We start from the raw sequence: 20,921 nt of genomic DNA, 5'->3' as shown, positions 1-20,921 counted from the left end.
ATACCGATCAGCTCTCCATCAGTCACAGATTCACTATTTACTTGTAATGAGCCGTCATTAAAAGACACTGTTGGTTGTAAGATTTTTACAACAATTCGTATTTACTGTAAATGATCTCAGTCATTGAGCGTAAATCAACATATTTAAAAACCTGGGACCTGACATCATTTGTCTCCTGTCTTGTGCAGGATCGATAACATCTTAAGCATGTTTTTTTTAACAGAAACGCACAAATGCAGCAAAAAATGTTCATACCATACATTGGGATGAACATTACCTCTGTGTGCAACAGATCCATTTTCTCACCTTGTTTCACACACAGATGGACACATGCACAGAAGACAAATCCAAACATATAGTTCTCATTTTCTTTCAACTCTAGTCTAACGGTGGACAGACACACACGCAGACAGGCAGACACACACACTAAAACCATCTCTCTCTCACAGACACTCAGTCTCACAAACACAGAAAATCGAAATCACAAATCGGCTTAACTCTCCCTGACACGTCTGTGAATTAAGCCTTTCCGTTGCTCTCTCTTTCCCATTATAAAGGCATTGTCAGAGACTGAATCTGTAACAGGTAGGCCACCGCTCCTGCTGCTTCCCCCTCTCTCCCATCTTTCCTTCCTTCTTCCTCACTTTTTCTCTTTTTTCTCCATCTTTCTTTGGCTTCTCTTGGCTTCTTTCTGTGTCTCCCAGCCTTTCTCCCCAACTTTCTCCCCTCCCTGTCCTTGTACCCGTCTTCCTCATGACCTCCATCAGCTCCCTCTTTAATCATTTCTCCACTTTCTTCCCACTGTCTTTCGTTCTCTCTCCTCTTTTCCCCTCTATCACAGCCAGTGGTGGAACAGAAGATGTCCATTTTGTGCTTGTTTGTACTTCTACATATAACAGGTAGAGATTTTACTTTTTACTCCGCTAAAACACCCTACAGCATATAAAGTAGACCCCAGCAGCTACAACACAAAAATACTACTTGCACATTAACGTATCAGTAATAAAAATCTAATATATAATAAGACAGAAATGATCATGTTACTTAAACATTTTTTATATCCGGATCTTGTATGTTACCTGAAAGTTTCAGCTCTGTAATTTTTTGTGACCGATCTCCAGCAACTATGCTGGACTCCTGGAGATTACTCCACTACGCTACACTCCTTTGTCTGTGTGGTCTGTGTCCAATGGCTTTCTTTATTGGCAAGAGTTGTGTTTAGCTTGTTTAATTTAACAGAAATACAGAAACCCATATATACTAAATACCTTTACCAGGAGGAAGATTGAAGAATCTTTTGAGTCCACAGATCCCAAGCCATCCTCCTTTGTACTCCTCCTCAACAGGTTTGCATTTCTGTCACATACTTCTCATGTCACACCATGACTCCACTAACCATAACCTGATTCCTCTGTAACGCCAACCTTCAAACATTCGCCCTTAATGGAGCCCACTTCTGACACTGAAGGCTGATAATCTTTTTTTTTTTTTTTTTCAGCTTATAAATAGGACCATGATATCAGGATTGTATGCGAGTCCTTTCTAAGTTGTTAGTAACTACCAGCCAACTTAAAGAGTCCATAGTATGCATAAATTAGGGCTTATGTTTTATTCAGGGAGTGTAAGGTTGTATGATTTCCAATTCAAACAAAGTGATTATCTTTTTGTGGCTCTTTATGCTCATCTGCTTAAATGATGGAAATGCTTTGCTTCAGCTCCTGTGTCTTCCAGTGTGTATTATTAATTAAACACATTTTTTAATCAATTATATCAATATAATTTTATCAATATATTTTATCAACACCCAGTTCCCTTTTGTTTGGCGGTGCTACTGCAGGAAGGATCACATGAACTTTACTTCCCGAGTGGGAGGAGGAGAGCAGTGGAGGAGTGGAGAGAGCGACTTAGCTGACTGTGTTGTGAATGCAGGGAGTAGACAAGCAGAGCGATTCTGACAGACTGTGTCTGCACAGTTTGTTCTCCAATAGGCCCACACATAGGTACCAGTGGGTTGCGCACATGTGCGCGCACACTTTGCAAACATACACTAACGGAGTTGCACACTCATATACTCACACATACACACTGTCAGGCCGTTACACACACAGTGTGATGCAGGCTTATCCACAAACACACATAGATACACAAAGTGAGAAGAGAGGCAAGCCGAGAGGAGGAAAACTGCCTGGTTCTGAATGCGTTCCTACCGAGGCTTCAGTGCTGGTAAATGGAGCTATCATGACAAGGGATGAAAGAGCAACAATGGTTTCATCACTTTCCCTCATGTTCCACTGCACCGTGAAAAAGAAGCTTCTAGCGTTCTCATTCGCCCGTTAGGGAAAACATGCCGCGCATTATACTGAGGGGAGGCTTGAGAGTGAGTGAGTGAGTGAGAGGCAGAGAGGGACGGGCAGAGAGATGGCAGGTGCTCTGAGAGCATCTTCTCTCAGCAATCAATGAACCACAGAGGCCCATATTCTTGATACATCAGCATCAGATATTGACAAGTTTGATGGTCCAAAGTATTGTATTGATCCTGAAATTGTCCCTGTGTTCTGGTGCTGTTTATTGACACTATTTCTTTCTTCTCTGGCTATGTTGCCCTTGAGTTACCTTTACACTCACCTGACTCTTCTTTGCTTCTACATATACTGCTTTTTTAATGATATCATCTCTTCTCCTATATCTGGGTTTCTGGTAGTTAAGCAGTTAAGACACAAGTATAATGCATAATCAAATAACTGTGGCATCGTAGGTTTAAGTACTGCATAATATTGTGCATTCAAAGTCACTGACTGGCTTTGCAAATATTAATGGGAATCAAATGTACACAACCTTCCTACTGTATGTCTCACCTTTTTTTTTTTCTGCTTTTCCTCTATCCACCAGGGTGCAGTGATCACGCCAGCCATGGACCACACTATGTCCATGCAGCCTGCCAGCATGATGGGCCCTCTCACTCAGCAGATGAACCATCTGTCCCTGGGCACTACAGGAAGTGTGAGTACTCCATGCTGTGTTAAAATGAACTACACACATTACTCAAACACCCATACACAAGCCTGTGTAGTTGCCATAATCCAGGAGAGAGAACATCGGAGTTATTGTTCTTTATGCTGTTGTTAATATAGTCATACAAATGTAGTAAATACCATTTTAAGTGGTTTGAGTATTTTCTTCAGGCCTATAAACTACAAATACCTTCTTACAATCCATGTATTTAAATATAACTAGTTGTTCTTCTTTTTATTTATTTTCATCAATGCACAGCATGTAAATGTTGTCAGTTGAAAAAGAAAATTTGACATGAGAAAAAAACCACCGGGTGTCTAACATGCACATAGTTGTGGGTTAAAGGACCGAGTGCCTTTTATCTTTAGGCAACATTCATTAGTTCAAAAAACAAGTAAAAATGGCGTTTGGGATGGATTTCACATTTCCTTTTATGAAAGCCAAACTTTCTTAGGCTGTCGTCCACATGTGCTGTGCCACGGAGATGCCGTATCATTTGTTTTACACTGCCGGCATTCACTGCCAGACATTGAGAGAGCATATTTCCTCCCTGATCTTCCACATTAAACAGATTTCCTGTGAAGCTTAACCGTGTGACAGGCCTCTCTGTTCACCACCTTCTTTACTTTCACTCTTTAGTTTCTGTTTCTCTCCCCCTCACTCTCTAAATTACATGTCAAATCTGTCACTCAGCGATCAACGATCACATTTCTTCATTCCACACAAAGTCACAGTCGCATTTACTGCCCCCTAAACCAGGAACTCCCCCCTGTTTCAGGATCAAGTCGACTTAAAGGTGTCACACAGTTCTAAAGCCTGACTTCCTGCCCTAACCCCACTGCCCGGGGGCAGGCAAGCCGGCACGTTTGATCTCTGTGTGTGTGTGTATGATTGAAACAGTACTGTATTATACAGATACCCATGTGTTTCCAGGTGAGCTGTCAGCAACTGTGACGCCATGTTGGCTCTGTCAGGAATGGCCCCTCCCTAATCTGTCCCAGCTGTGCTAACAGCCAGGATTAGAGACAGGCTAATCTATGATGATGGCCTCTGATGTTTGATGGCTTGTGTTATGGGAGAAAGTGGGCTAAAGCTCTTTTCTTATTTCGTTTCGGGTTTACTCTAACTGCCTTTCTGCCTGCATAGCTTTCCTGAGGCGATGTGCTGTGTAGCATAACTTCTGTATGGCTGAGCTGCACACATGGCGTGCCACACTTGATCATCTATGGGAATTGAGACATCCGTCCATCCATTATCTTAACCTGTTCCTGTTCAGGGTCGTGGGGGTGCTGCCTACCCCAGCTGTCATTGGGTGAGAGGCGGGGCCCACCCTGGACAGCACTTCAGTCTTCCTCAGGGCCAACACAGACAGACACACCGACAGACAGGCAGACACACTCGCACAAACCTATGGGCAAAAATTAGTCACCAATTAACCTACACTAACATGCATGTCTTTGGACTGTGGGGGGGAACCTGGAATCCAACCCACCACCGTGCTGCCAGAATTAAGACATGCTCCCTATAAAACAGATTCTTTAGCCAGATATGAAAAACCTACAATAGTGCCCCCATTGATTAAAAAAGATTTAGAAATCAGTTTTAGTAAACTGGACTTGACACCACAAAATTCTGAGTGCACATTCCTCATTTGTATACACATGTGGTGAAGTTGTTTTTATGTTTTTATGTTTTTTTGACTTAACCTTCGCCACAGATGAGCACCTGCCATGAGTACTGTCTCCAAAGTCAACAACTTCTTACGACTGGCTCTGGCTGCTGAACGAGAAGCCACACCTCAGAATACCCTTTGGTTGTTCCAAGACTCTTTGGCTGTTTGTGTATGGCTGTGGCTTTCTTCTTTCCTCCAAGAAGAGAACCAAATGTTCCCGGTTACGCCCAAGCTACTCTGGTGTGGTGACTATAGCTTTCCGAGAACGCTGTGTTGTTTTGCATCATTGAAAGTGTAGATCGGCACGGAAGTTTGGGCCACTTAAAAAGGAGTGGCGAGAAAAGCCTCACCTCATAATGAGGAAACATGGATCAGTGCCGTCTCATGCTCATTGCTTTGGAATTCAGCTGCTTCACCAGAAATGTTCTGTTTTGAACAACTACTATAGTCTGGTGTCTCTGCGTCATGAACAACTTTATTACAGAATGCCGAAGAACCTCAGGCTCACTGTTTATAGATGGCACACATAAACATGCCGTCCATGCTCTGCACTGATTTATTTTACCACGTTTGGTGCATATTGCTCTGTTACTGATTTATCTACTATGTTACAGCTTTTGCTGCTTAACAGGAGCCTATCTGTCATGCCTTGCTTTGCTAGTTCCTGTTAGTTACTGAGCATGTGTGGATGTGCACATGTTCTATTTGTCATCTCAGTGGTAGTGTCTGCGTGTGTTTCAGGCACGTCAGTGTCTGCATTCGTGTGTGAGTGACATAGTGTTAGACATGACAAGAGGTGACCTTCCTTCTGTGTTCACCATCCTATTGCTGTCATTGCATGTAGAACCCAGGACTTTGTCGTCATGGTGACAGTGGTGATTGACAGCTTCAGTGTCCCTGGAAGACAGATTTGTGTGAAGCGCTTTCCTCTATTATCTGAGCCTTTTCCCTTGGTTTTTTTACTGGGACGTCTAAGTAGAGCATGTTATTCTCTGTTTCCATTACTGTGCAGGCTATGTTTAACCTTTACTCGCCCATGAAAGTTGACTGAGCAAGCATCACATTCAAACAGTAACACATGTGGACACATGGGTGTGATTTCCTGTAGCAGCAAACAGTTACTAAGGAAGAAGCAAGCTTGTATGGTAATTTGACAAAGAATTTTCAACGTGTTTAAGAGCCTGTCGCCAAGAGCTACAGTGGAAGAATACCCACTCTTTTTTGTTAAGTTTTATATTGTATTTTAAGCTTGCATTGAATCCTGTGCCTAGCACTCTAAATATTTACTATAAAGAAAAACTACAAACAGACTAAAAGGACAGAGAATATTGGACTTGTATTAGTCGGTTAGCTAAGATATGACTAAAGCTAATGCTGGTCTCACCGCACATCTCCTGAGTGTGTGTAGGCAGCTGTTTGCTAAGACATTTTCTAACTTTATAAGGTGATTACATGTCAGTGTAGTGTTTACAGCTTGTTCCTCTGCCCCTTAATGGCCAGAAAAATCAATGAATGCAACAAATGGCTTAAATTTACTTTGCCTTTCACATTTAAAATGTATACATTTAAATACACAAAAATATAATTACATAAAAAAAAACTATTAGACTTAAAGAGCACCACATGTAAACACCTCATAGAAATTCAGATTTAGATTCAGTTCCTCTTATACTGTATGATGTGCATCCTCATTGAAGGCATGTTTTCCTCATACAATATTTTTAAACATGGACTTCTCCTGTCCTACCTTTTGCTGGCACACTGTTACATTTTTTTAGTACTTTACCGCCAACTAAAAAGCCGAGGGGCCAAGACATCGACAACTTCTCATGGTGAAATGGTACAGCACAATGATTCATAGCTGCTGGTGTGAAACTCCAGTGGTTCCCATTGTGTTGGAGCCCCACACCAAAGATCAATAGTCATCATAGCCCATCCCGACGCTGCCTTGCCATTAATAACCTGCACTGAGTAGCTGGATGCTCTTGCCTTGACCAACTGTTATCCTCCACCTTGCAGACGATGAGACAGAACAGCGTGTCAACAAGAAGAAGATAAATAGACACTGAGACTGAGTGAGAGACAGAGAGTTGGTTGATGAATTATTTGAACATTTAAACGAGTTAGAATTTAGAAAGAAATTCTTGTTGGTGTGGAAAACTGATGGCAGGAAGTGAACTACCCCATCATCCTAATACTCACCACACATAAATTATCTTATACCGTACTTCACTGTGGTGCAGAGGCCCAGAGTGGTTCTGTCTGTGTTGTCCAAGACTTTCATCCTGGCATTGCTGCATTGCGGTCTGACTTTATACTGTAGTTAATATAGGTGTATGTCATGGAGAGTGATGGCAGAGAAGAGACTTAAGCAGGCTACTCACACCACCCTCGTTAAGGAGCTACTCAGGCCTTGCGTTCATCAAACGTACGCGCAAGCCATCTGCTTCAGACACAGGTGTGTGTGTGTGTGTGTGTGTGTGTGTGTGTGTGTGCGCGCGCACGTGTGTGTTCATCTGCACAGATGTATATGTGTGGCTGTGTGTGTGACTCCTAGAGTCAAACACCATTTATTGCCAATTAGGGATGCTTTACATTACCCAAACCTGTCCCCTGACTATGGACAGGGAAGTATTAAGAGTTGAATTGGACAAAAATCATCTTTATCACCATAGCAACCCTATTCGCTGTAGCCAGTCTTGACATTCTCCTGACTTGCCACAGCAGCAACTCCAGAAATATGCCCCGCTCAACCTGCCACATTAAATAGGTTAACTAATGGTTATGGTAGAAGAAAAAATCTTATTAAATGTTCTTGTTAAATCCAATTTAAATTCCTTGTGCCATCCTGCAGAGAAATATAGCATTTCAAATGGACATTCTCCCTTTAAGAGGGAGATTTTGATATTGCTAATTATCTCCTGCTTCCCTTCATTTGCTTTTATGCAGCCCTCACAGGTGAGTTGGCTGAATAAGTTAATGGGAAGACAAGCAGACCTGAGGAAAATTGGTATGCATGGTTTGAATTCACCAGGGAGAAGGTCACTTCAACAATCTGATAGGCCCTTTTAAACGATAGCAGGTTGAAAAAGAGGGGGTGAGAGAGGGGGAAGTGACAGTTAGGTGAGAGGGAAGAAGGGATGACACACAGAGGTAATGTGGTAATGTGTCAGGAAGTCTGGGTATGCTGCCTCACCCCATCCTGAGTGTTGCAGCTCTGAAGGTGTGATAACCTTAAATTCACACATGGAGACCCACAGAGTCACATTCACATACGAACACACACTAACATCCATCCCGGGGCATCCTCCTGGCCATGTGTAGTGATGGTGGGGGAGTTAATCACCCATGTCCATGGCCTTTAGCTGCTCTCATTAGCGGTGAGCGGTGGAGCCGTACCCGATCCATTAGCAACGCTGCCGGTAATGACACTTCACCAGCACCGCCGGGCCCACGGCCAAGAAAAGGCTCCGCAGCCCAGCACAGCCCCTCCATTACTGCCTCCTACTGCATACTGCCGCCACGCTTTTTAGCACTAGCAGGGGAACTGAGAGGCGAAGACAAAAATAAGACAGAAAGAAGGGGATTGTACTTCCGTTTTTCCTTGGTCCGGAAAAGTGGCAGGAAGGCGAGGAGAGGCAGTCTGGGGCTTTTATCTGAGATCACATCTGTTGGTGCTGTACTGCAGCATTATCATTCCAAGCCTCTTTGTCTTTGTCTGTCCTCACACACAGACACGCATGTATGTTGTACAGCTGCACACAGGAGAGCACACACGAGTGCGTGCATACTTGGACAGACAAATGGACAGACAAATTAATCATCTTTTATGCACAGGCATGCGCTAATTAAAAAGAAGCACACATACTGGCAAATCAGGCTTCCACTGGCACGCATGTTCACCACACATACACACACACACACACCAAGCATTCACAGCAAGTTCCAGTGCGTTGCACAAAGTGCCGTGTCCTCATTTATATTGCATGTGAAAGCTCTGTGGCTGTCATGTAACTGAACCTGTGTCAGATGTGTAAAATGGCCATCATGGAGTCAGCTAGCACCCGGTTAAAAGCCGGGGCAGGCATGACTAAAGGAATATAGGCCACAGGCAGCGGAACTCCTGCTACCTCTATCCTCACTCTTCTTCAGTACCTTTAGCTTATTTTTTTATTTTTCATCTTTTTCTCAGCTGTGGCCTGGTGCATTTCCCTGCCTGTGATGTCTTAGTGGAACAGCAGGACATGTCTTCCCCCTCCTCCTCCTCCTCCTCCTCCTCCTCTGTCAAACACACACACTCTCTCTTATGACCTGCTCTGCTCTGCTCTGTTGAGCATGCACACATATTCTTTCAGCGCCCCCCAAAGGCCACTGTTGGTACAACAAGCTCATTTTACAATGGTTTCTGGGATGATTGCAGAGTGAGACTTCCAGGGAACTGTGATGTCAGGGTTTGAGATTTCAGTATTTATTGGCTAAAATGGGATTTAGACTTTTTTTTCTAATGTGTGTAACAGGATCATGTGCAGGGTTTTTGATATGTGTGTGTCTATTGTTTGTGTTCCAGTACATGACTGCTGCAGCTGCCGCAGCGCCTATGCAAGGGACCTACATTCCCCAGTACACTCCTGTGCCTCCAACAGCCGTCCCTGTCGAAGTAAGACTCACACGCATGCACACGGTACTTACCAGTCATCAAAAATCTGTTGATGTTTACCCAAAGGAGGACATCATTACTGCTGACAGCCCACTCACTTACACCCACAAGCACTCACTCCACCATTTCTAAACCTGTTCACCAGATCAGTGGACCAAAACAGTCATTAAATAGACAGATTACATTTGAAGCCTGCTGTAAATTGCTCCTATTCTCTCTAAACAAATGGCCTTGCACCACCAGCAAATAACAAGGGTGAAAACTGCAGACAAAGCAAGATGAGTCAGAAGTTTTATAGTATTTGCAAAAGACGTTTGAAGTACAGGGCAGACTTTGTCACTTCTTCAGTGGCTGTCGGAGCTCCTGGCAGGTTCGTGCAGTCCAGCTTGAGAAATGATGAACATGGGGAGAGGACGGGCAGGCCGGCCCGCAAGGAGAGCGGACCAGCTGTCTGGCGGCTGACAGTGTGGTCGTATTCAGATGGACTATCGGCCGTGTATCAGATGACAGGAGCCCAAGTGAGACACAGTGCCGGCGGTGCTGTCTCTCGCTCTCTCCCCAACCCCCCCACGGCCAGTTTGGGCAGGCAGGAATCCGGAACACACGCATCCGTCAGCCACGGAGCTCTGGTTAGCCCACCAGCCACAGACAATGACAGTTTCCCCTGACAGACTCATTAGTCGTTCCTCCCCCTCCTCCCAGACTCCCCCACCTCAGAAAGTTGCCAGCTTCCTCATGAAGGAGTGGGATGGAGGAAAGAGATGTAGTTGTAGTGTAGCCCACGGCGCCTCTTAGCGGTTTCATCCTCACTGTCGTCCTGTCAGTGCCGGCGTCAGCAGCGGGGTGTATATCTGCCGGTGTCTGGAGGGATGATGTATGGGCAGGACGCAGTATCCTTGAGAGCTTGTTAAAGGTGATTGAGATGACTCAACGATGGGGCTGTCACTAATACTAGACGCATAAAAGGCTGAGGGGTTGTTGTGATAAATTCACTACACACCTCCAACATGGAGGTTTACACTAAACCATTTTAATCACACTTTAGTAAACATTTAAAATAAAGATAGATTTTTGCCTTTTTAAAGTGCATTTTCATATGAACTGACGTTGGAAAAGTTACTGTAACTGACTGTAAGACATTCTGGCCCCCACAACTTACATTTTCCATGATGGACTCTTCACAGGTTATGTTAACAATCACAGTTTCAGTTGGTACATCTTCTGTAGAGTGCAAAATAATATTCAAATATATGTTATTTATTCAAATATATGTTATTCATTAAATATAAGGTTTGTTTCACAGGGTTTTAAAATCTGTATATGTTCTACACCACATGATGATTATCCCCAAAGCCACAGGTTTTTTTAAATTACACAACAATGGACCAAAAAAAAAAAAAAACAGGAAGTGCAACAAGGTACAGTTTCTTCTTTTAGGACAGTTGTACATATATATTAACAGAGTGGACAGAAGTACAATTGTACAGTTACATAAAATAGTCTTCAGCAGGAAATTCCAACACTTCCCATGCGTGTGTGTCCTCAGGGAGTGGTGACAGACGCCTCCCCCCAGACAGTGGCTCCCTCGTCACAGGAGGTGGCTGGTCAGCAGCAACAGATGCAGGTGGACAGTGCTGCTGACCATGTTCCTGCTTACTCATACCAGTCCAAGTGAGTCAGACTGTTCACCTCTGGGATATGGGGTGTATTCTTTTGAGTTAGTTTTATTATTATTTTATTTTATTTATTATTATTATTATTATTATTATTATTATTATTATTATTATTATTATTATTATTATTATTATTATCTGCACAATTGAGTAGCAAATAAAAAACAGACATTCCTATCTGGTTATTTTATCCTGTTATAATACAATAACACATTTATTTATATATATATATATATATATATATATATATATATATATATATATATATATATATATATATATATATATATATGCTGCAATAGCAGATCATTTCCATTTTTCAAATTAATTTAGCAACAAGATTTTGTTACAAAGTCAGTGAAACTGTAATGCATTTCTCTTTGACAAATGTGGTTTCATTAAGCAGGCTAATACTTACTGATACTTACTTACTTACTGATAATACTGACAGTAAAATGAAAATACAAAGAGAGGCACTGCCATTATAAAATTACTCCAATGATTCCTGACAGCTGCTGTCATTCGTCTGTCATTTCGACAACAAATTTCTTACTTCTCTGACCTGATCAAAACTCTTTAACGTGCTTCATTTTGTTTCAGTCTCTTCTCTGGGATGTCAGCTGTCAACTCTATTGCTCATCTGTTTTTGTAATATTGTAATATTGATTACAACTGCGCCCTCCTTCCCTTCCACCCCCTCCTCTTTCTCCTCTTTCATCAGATAGCAATGGCCTGAGCGAATGTTCCTGTGACAGCGTTGCCTTGAGACAGAAGGTGGCTGCACTGTGAATGTGAAGGAAAAGAGAAAAGAAAGAGATTGCTTCCAGATTGCCCAGGCACCAAAAAAGAGACACTTTTTTCATTTCCTACCTGGCCTACGAGAAAAAAAAAACAAAACAAAAAAAAAAAAAAACACAAGAAGATGGCAAACAGTGCTGAGGAAGGGGATGGGGAAATTGCTGGGCACAGTGCAAAGAAGTGAAATTGTTTAGTCTGGGAACCTGGCTGAAGGGCTGGGCTGAAGCTTGAAAAGTTTCTCAAAGAAAATTCTCAACCACTTAAAAAAAAAGAGGAAAAAACTGATTAAAAAATGACGACAAAAAAAAAAAGGTTGAATGTGCAGGTAGGTGATGAAGTTTATTTTGTAATTAGAAAAGGGGAGTCAAGTTTGAGATACACAGAGATTGTCTTCCTCAGATATTAAGCTACAATTTCCTTTCACTCTTTTTTTTAAGTTGTAGTGTTAAATTTTAGTTTTCTAGATATATTCAAAAAGTGTTTGTTTTGTTTTTTGTTTTTTGTTTTCTTTCTTGAATCTTCATGGCCTTAATTTGAAGGGCGCCAGAATCTTTTTACAGAGTTAAAATCTGTCGTCTGGTTAGGGGGGAAAAAAGCAACCGAAATCAGTCTCTTGGACCACTTGGATGGTACAAGACACGGGATGAGTTGTTCTAAAGAGGAAAAAAAAGAATCTATCACATAAGCTGTACAGATTTAATAGAGAAGAGCTTTTTTTTTTCTTTTCTTCATTAGAAGAAAACTTTGATAATTATTATGTCAGAGGTAACTAAGTGTCAGAAGAAAACAAAATGTCTGTTGGGGAAAAAAGACTCGAGGGGGGAAGATGCTCTGAAGAGATTTTTCACAATGAGAAGAAAAGAAAAACATAAGAAAACATGCTGCACTGTGGATGCAGTCTGTTGCAAATGCTGAACTTGTTTTTTATTATCATAATTATTATTTTACATGGCAAAGTTGCTGTCAATGACATTAGTGCTTTTTATCTGCCACATTTTACCTTTTTTATGAGCTTTAAGATGTTTTTAGCCCGCTTTGCTTGTCACACTGCAAAAAGAAGAAAAAAAAAACAAAAAAACTAAAAACTGTGGGGGGAAAAAAAAAAATCTGGCAATGAAATAAAAAAACAGTAGATTCAGTAGGAGCTTACGGTTTAAACCAATCAGTGCAAAAGCAATAGAAGAAATTGTTGACAATTTCTGTAGTCTTTCCTAGTCGTGGATCAAATGCAGCCCATGGATGGCCATTTTTATACCAAAGATGAAGAGACACTCTGAACCAGAGTTTTGTTTAGTTTTTTCCTTTAAAATTTTCACTTTGGTTTTGTTGTTATTGATGTTGATGTTGTTCTTGATGTTAATGTTGATGTTGTTGTTGTTGCTGTTGTTGTTGTTTTTTTATTCGACCTTGATGGCCGGACCAGTCCTTACTATCCTTCCCAACATCTTCTTTTCACCGGGTTTAAGCTAATTCTCCACGGTTGCTCAAGCTGTCACACACACACACACACTCACACACACCACACCGCACACATGCATATCTACACACACCTAAACATTTACACACTTACAACTCACACATATACATCACAACAACAGTATTTAAATGTGTGATGCAACCGGTGGCCTGACAAAAGTTTTTCTTCACCTCTTCTTCTTGTCTTTTACATTTTGTTATGCAGTTTGTCTCATCACTTTTTTAATGTTTCCACACATCGTGGGTGCATTCCACCTCCCTCTCTTTCTCTCTCTCTGTCTCTCTCTCTCAGATCCTGCAGGGAAAACTTTAGGAAACAGATTGGGGAATGTTGTTGCTTTGCTCTGTGGTTGTCACTGCATTGCTTCCAGCTTCATCTCCGTAGTGATTTCTGTCCTCTGTCTCTTTATCTCCTTAATTCATCCACAACTAACTCAGCCATTTCTCAGCATACTGAGCTTGAGAGCGGAGTCCCTGCTGCTTTTGGATTTCATTTTAGTTGGTCATGTAAACAAACCTAGGTAACTCTGAACACTTATGTGTACAGATTGGCAGATGAGTGGCGTTTACTGCATATTTTACATCCGGTAAGTTGTCAGTTACATACAAAACTGTTCAAAACTCTCTTTGAAGTCTTTAGCAATGATTGCATAAACTTTATGGCACTGATCAAATGTATCTGGCAGCAAAAGTGTCTTTAAAAGTGTATCTCTTTCAGAAAGTTGTGGAAATTGAAAGGAACACTTGAACATTTTGAGAAGTACGCTGATTGGCTTTCTTCCCGGGAGTTAAATGAGAAGATCAATATCAGTCTCATGTGGGGATGGGGCTGTAAATATGAAGCCACTGTAAAGCCAGCAGCTGGTTAGCTTGACATAGCACAACAGGGAAACCGTTAGACTGGCTCTGTCTATAGGTAACAGAAAAATGCTTCCAGTACATCGAAAGGTCAGCCGTTTGTTGGATGTCTGTGTGTGTATAAGAATGTGGTTTGTTTAATCCATAGAAAAACAAGTGTAAAAATGATTCCTTGTGCTTTTATGAGGTGATGTCTGCTGGTGACTTTCTTGCCGTCTTTGCGAGGATAATAGACAGCCTGCAGAGACACCAGGAAGTTATTGTGAACAAATGTCACACTGTTCTTTTTAAAACACAGTTGAAGAGAAGCTAAATTGACTCCGGTTTGCATTTTAACTGCCATCCCTTTGTGACACTAACAAGGCCTGGAAGAACTGTGATTAAAGTTTACAGAAGGACTCGTCTCTCTTGAACATGCCCCTGACCATTTGGCCCGTTCAAGCGGGGGGTGGTGGTGTCAGAACACCTGTAGGAACTAATTAGGCTACTCACCAGTCCTAACAAGATGATAGCAGCCTCTTCCTCGACCCCACCACCGAGTGTCAGTCCCATCTCATCTCATCCCGTCTTTCCATCCCAGAGCTGTGTGAGGTTTTCAGTGACTTCATCTCTGAGGATTGTCCCTGAAGAAATTGCCTGTGGGACAGTAGCCATTTCTGCCCCCATTACAGCAGCCTGTGTGTGTCAGGAGCACTGTGTGTATGCTGTGTTCGATCATGCCTGCCCGCTCTACTCCGACTGTGGTGCTACTGTACTAAAAAGACCCGGTTTTCTCCCTGCTTCACTGGCACCATTAATGTGCCACGGCCGAGCCAGGCTCCTTTGCTCTCATTTTCCCTCGCTGTCATTCTCTCCCTCTTTCCCCTCTTTTGCACCGTCTCTCTGAGGTTTCTTGTCTTTATTGGATGGTGCAGAAGCAGAACCACAAACCAATTTCAGTCACTCTCGCAATGAGGCTTGAAGGGCCCAATTTGTCTCCCTCCAGGGCAATAGGATCCACTCCAGTGTCCCTCAAAAGACCCCTTTCTTCCAGACAGAGAGGGGGCTTTTTGTTTGGTGACAATTGCAATTGAGCTCCTGTGGTTCATGTGACTCATTCAAATCAAAGTCCAGCAGTGCATTTTGTGTGATGATGGCATGTTGTGCACATTACAAGCAAGCTGTGTCATCAAGCGCTGCAATGTATGACACATTCAGATTGTGCATTGAGTGCCTTTTAAAAAGGAAAGCACATGGAAACATTTGTCAAGGAACTCTGCTAAGAAATGCTACACAATATCAAAGTTACTCTATGGTGCTAAAAGGAGAAGCTGTCCCGGCCTTGTGCCTTCGTTTGCGTTCACTGATCTTCATGATGATTAAGCCACCGCCGAGCGTTTTGCGCTCGCACCTTACAGGCCAGCTGTCCAGTTGACGGCACACAAAAGACACAGGTTTCCTGAAGCTAGCCACGCTTTTTTCTGTCACACTGTAAATACCCGCTGCGCATACTTGTCTTCCATCCACCAACGGAGGTCAAAAGACAAATGTGCCTCAAACTGTCATCCAATGAACGCTCAGCTGTTTATTTCCTTTCATCTGATCCTCCCCTCAGCATTTACTGTGACTTGCCTTTAGGCCGTGATTTGCTCTGTCCTGATGAATAGGTCTCTGCCACGTTACAGTTTTTAATGTCTACCTGATGAAAGTTAGGTTTTAGAGCTCCCTGGTCTTTCCCTCACTGTTCTGTTCGTCCCTGCTGCATAAACTAATAGTTTTAATTCATTTAATTTAATGTCCTAATTACACTAAAATTCCACCAGTACTAAGCTAATATTTGTGTGACGCAAGATCCGCAGCACTCAGTGCAAAAACAAATCAAGATTTCAAATCTCATTCCAATTTTAGACATAATGAAAGTTTAAACAGTGTGTGTGTGTGTGTGTGTGTGTGTGTTAGGATTGTTGTACTCAACAGTTTATCTCTTAGCAAGGTTATAAATACAGCACACTTATAACTGAATTCTATTGTAACTCAGCTACTTATAACTGAGTACAGAAGACAGCGTTTTTTTTTTTTTTTAAGCTTAATAGAACTCATAATGCAGGAGTTGCACATTGGAGAGAGAGAGCGTCCCTCAAACAGCCTGAGATTCAATAGTAACAGCATTATAGGAAATAGGATCACAAACAGCCAAGAGATTATGGAAAAAATGCACAAGAATATCAGCTCTATTTTGCTAATGGAGATCCAAGAAAGAAATAGATGTTAAGGAGGGTGTTTCGTGCATGGTACCAATGTTTCACAGAGATCTGGAAGATTACCCAACTGAACAAATAGAAATGTTTTCTTAATAGCACAATGGCATAATGTACTTTTTCAGAATACCAATATGTTTGTGGACGTTCACATAAGGCATGCCTGCAATTTTAAGGAGGCTGAGGCAGAAACCCTCTGCTCCCAGTCACCTCGTGTGTCAGCACAAACCAGGAGAGAGAGAGAGAGAGAGTGTATGTGTGTGTGTGTGTGTGTGTGTGTGTGTGTGTGTGTGTGTGGCCTCATTAACTCCCGTTGGCTGGCAGAAGTTGTAATAGCCTGGAGTTTCTGTCTTCATGCAGCAGTATTGTGTGTGTGCTGGACTCCAAGAGGTGGCCCCGCTCGACCCTTCTCTAATTACTGACACACACTCCTCCTTTCTCCTACAATTAAACCTAGAACAATTTCCTCTTATTTTCTATACAGTTGCTCATCATTTTCCACACCTTCCATTCTTATGTTTTTATTTGACAAGCCTCCAGAAATCCAGGGGCCCAGTTCACCCAATTTGCAACATGCAAGCTGCAGTTTGCAACATGAAATCATGTTGTCTAATTTTGATGCTTCATAAATCGACTCAAACATCCAACTTGCAATCCAGGCATTGGCATGCAAGAAGACTTACAAATATGTAAGCAGTCAGCATCATTTGTGAAAAACGATTCTGCCACCAGGTCCCTGTTTTACTGCACTTGCTTGCAAATATTGTTATAATACATTTTTCTCTGGATTAAAAGACACATTTTTACCATGTCACTCAGCAGGGACAGAAGATTGGAGGGTTAATGTCCTTGTTGACATGTAATTCATACTGATGAGCATCGCTGGGCCCTACTTAAGGGTCAGGATGAAACTGTTTGCTGCCGTAGTGCCAGAGAGTTCAATTAAAGTTTATGCAATCTTGTTATCTGCTGTTTTTACCTGGGGAAAAAAAAATCAAAAAAGTATTTGTCTGACAGTATGAAACTTGATGTAATGCAGTAAACTTCACTCATCTCTTGTCCCAAGATGGTCGAACCAAATATTTCTCACTACTGTTTGATGATGGGAGAAGGAGCAATATTGTGCATCCATGCAAAATGTGGGGAAAAGCAGCACTAGATTCCCGGCCCGTCCTCTTTTCATAAATCTCTACAAAGTAAATCTGATCTTCTGTGAGCCTGCTAAAATACCTGATAAATGCAGCTCTTGAGATTGTATCTATATCCTAGTTTTCTCCTGTGTCAGTCTTTCGAGGCAAGGTGCTTACTTCACTGCCTTTTATTAAATCCGTCCCCAACTCACCATTTCCCACAATCACTGCCGCCATCTGTAAATCTGACACGATTCAGAAAGTCATTAATGTAGTGTGGCTTCCACACTGCCACATGCGCAAACTCATTACACATATTACATGTCATACTCACTTGTTGCGAGGCTCTTGTGGATTCATCCTTTGTGAACAGAGTTTTGGCCATTTCACATCGATTCTCATGTGTTTGGAAAACAGTAGTTCAGAGTTACTCTCACAGCAGAGTGTAAGGGAAAACCCAGGCTCAATAACTCATCACAGACCAGCACGTACACACACATAATGCAGTGGAAAAATTGCTCCGACTACCCCCCTCAAGAGCGAGGCCTTGTGCTTTTTAATTGATGCTTCGCTCTACCTTTGATGAGAGCTATCGATTGGCCACACAACCCCAGGAGCGAAGACAGCCAGCCAGCCAGCCCTGCACACCTCTAGTGGAGTTCAAACAGCTCCCTGAGAAATACAAAACCCAACAATCACTAGGAAATAGCCCACAAAATTATTGAGATATAGCCGAGCACAGAAAGTGTGTTAGGCACGGGACTCGTATACTAGATAAAAACAGGAACTATTTATTAGGGCAGCAGAGCGTTTTTGTTTTTTGGTTTTTTTTTTAAGTTAGTCTTCTTTTCCTTGTTTCTGTTGGTTTTTCACTATTCTGTGTTTCAGCACCGAGGAGGACATGGTCACGCCTCACACACGCCGCTCAGTGTGTGTGATCTTTGAAAAACTATCTGTACATCTGTGGATGTTAGGATTTAACTTGGGTTTTATGAGTTGTTTTTTTCTCTCTGATGAAGCTTTCAATAAAAAAAAAACGTGGGAAAAAGCACCAAGCAGCACTGTTATCTTTCAATCAGCACCACAAATGATTGTTTCATCACAAGCTAGCTGTTTTCCTGCCCTAGAGCTGTTATTATGAAAACGTTTATTATGCACCAAGCATCCTCCAGGAACACACACATACACACACACACACACACACACGCAGCAAACTTGTTCCCCATATTCTATTATCTATATGACTAAATTACAGAGGGAAGCAATAGGAAACCCTACTATTATCCTCTAGCCTGATGGCACCTGCTGCACAATGACCTCAGCCCCTCATATCCTCTCATAATTACAGCCTTTGCAAATGGAGCTAATACCTCTCAATGGGATTTCCCCATCACTTGATTGGGCACAAAGTGGTCATAATCAAAGAGGGAGGAGGCTGCTGGAGGAAGAAGTGGATCGATGGCAATCAATTTTTCTCTTCACTCTCATTTAGGCCCAATCAATTGCTGTCCTTGTCACCTCCTAGGGACGCCTGTACTGTCAATACATGCACAGTAGCCAAGTTTCCACTGCCATAGACGTCTGTGCAAGTCAACAAAACAAAGACAAAGAACACATAAAAAGAGAACAATTGACTGGTTGATTTAGGCTGAGTGTGTCTGTGTGAGTGTGCATGGCCTGGCTGTCAGCTGTTGCAGCTTCCTTTTTGCGTCTGCTGATCTGTGAGTACATGGAAGTACATCTGTGTTCAAGAGAAATAGCTGCCAGTTTGGTACATATCATGCAATTTAAAACATTTTATTGCTCTACGGTGCCATGGTTTTCTCCACCACACACTGTATGGCTGTTAAGTCTGGGAAAGTGTAGCAGGATCCTTTATCAAGTGAAATGCCACAGATTCAATCTCCCTTGGAGCCAAGCAGCCGCCTTATCTGGACTTATAGAGATGTAGCAGCTGAGCACCACAAGGGTGCAGCATACCAACACAGATGTTATCTGTTGTGAGTATTTCACAGAGGAGTGAGGACTCCTCCAACACACACAAACGTACACACAGCACCAGCACTGCTGGATACAGATCAAGAACATCTCCACTGGGGAAACTCAGCACGACAACATCCTTCCCATGAAACATTTGCCATCTGCTGAATATATATGAAAATTAGTGAGAAAAAAGAGTGGAAGTGCATTGAGGTATATCAGTCCTGCTTGAGGCACAAATTGTCTGAGTGATTTACATCTGATAAATAAGCTCTTTTTCAGGAGATGTCTGGATGCTGCATTTGGTGTTGATAAGAGAAATTCACCGTGACAACTGTAAGTTATATAGAAATGTAATGTATACAATGTCCAGTGTTTTTAAATGTATTGGTTTTGCAGTATAGTAGTAAACACTACAGCAGCTTTTTGTGTTGAAGCAACAAAGAGAAAATGGTGAAAAAGGGACGCATTTATTTGTTGATACAGCGCCGTGCTACAAGTCTTCGTCGTGGTGTCACGATTGAAAACTCAGCATCCTTCTAAATTCTGGCGATGTGATTAAAAACAACTCACATGGTACAAAGCAAGCACCAGTGATTAGCTAAAACCATTATTTTGGTTCCAAAATTAGCCTCCAGCAAATAATCTCTCTGCAGTGACAAGGTTTCCGTTTCCACTTAGTTGGGCAAAATCGATTTCTCCAGACCAATTCGAACAGAGGATTCCGTGAAATCGGGCCTTTAACCATCCTGAGCTTCCAGGTGCAGTCCAAGCAGTTTTGGGTCTAATTAAGAATCTGTGATCGTCAGCAGGCGCACACACACCTGGTTCTCCCTTATTAACTTAGACTCTACTAAGGGAGACAAAATTAACCAAAGGAGGGAAATGCACTGCTGAGCTAAAATCTAAATAATGCCCAAGAGCAATCTGAAGTGTTTTGAGGGATAATTCAGTATTCGCTTAATCTCGGTAAATTTGAATGCAACATTAGGCCAATAAACCTCATCATAAGAAACTAAATGTGGATATCTCATCCGTGGGAAGTGTGTGATTAACTATCACATTAGATTTATTCTATTCTGGAAACATTATTGACTAAGCAGTTTGATTGTTTACAACCCATTTGATTTTCTGAATGCTCCACCTTTGGACTTCAATTATCATAACTGAATACTACTGTTCGGTATATTTTTTTAAAAAGTGCAAATGGTTGTGAAATGTTGAACTTCACCTTTTCTTCAGCAAAGAAGAAAATCAACACAAATAGTTTGCAGCTACTATGCACTATGCTACTGTAGCTGCTAAGCAGGTCTAGAAGGGGAGACACCATTAGACCTAAATTAGAAACACGGCTCCAGATGAATTCTTCAGTGCTCTGTCAGCGTGGTGTGTAAACAGCCATTAGCTCGCTAACCCATTAGGTGAGTA

At 42.0% G+C, this 20,921-nt stretch overlaps 1 protein-coding gene across 9 annotated transcripts in view; it reads left to right on the top strand.

Moving 5' to 3' along the window:
• The window catches only part of rbms3 (RNA binding motif, single stranded interacting protein), a 257,723-nt gene extending 239,159 nt beyond the window's left edge, over window positions 1-18,564 (top strand). For 8 of the 9 annotated variants that reach the window (XM_067497291.1, XM_067497282.1, XM_067497274.1 and 5 more), the window contains 4 exons: window positions 2,890-3,000; window positions 9,252-9,341; window positions 10,888-11,012; window positions 11,736-18,564. In XM_067497291.1, coding sequence (XP_067353392.1) covers window positions 2,890-3,000; window positions 9,252-9,341; window positions 10,888-11,012; window positions 11,736-11,739 — 330 coding nt within the window. In that variant the 3' untranslated portion in view covers window positions 11,740-18,564. Of the gene's footprint in view, window positions 1-2,889; window positions 3,001-9,251; window positions 9,342-10,887; window positions 11,017-11,735 lie in introns of those variants that run through there. The other variant, XM_067497318.1, reaches the window with a different exon arrangement.
• The last annotated feature ends 2,357 nt before the right edge of the window (window positions 18,565-20,921 follow it).

The sequence above is a fragment of the Channa argus genome, chromosome 1 (assembly GCF_033026475.1).
Source record: "Channa argus isolate prfri chromosome 1, Channa argus male v1.0, whole genome shotgun sequence".
NCBI classification, from domain to species: domain Eukaryota; kingdom Metazoa; phylum Chordata; class Actinopteri; order Anabantiformes; family Channidae; genus Channa; species Channa argus.
The sequence above is the reverse complement of the archived record's forward strand: the minus strand, read 5'-3'. Positions and strand labels throughout refer to the sequence as shown.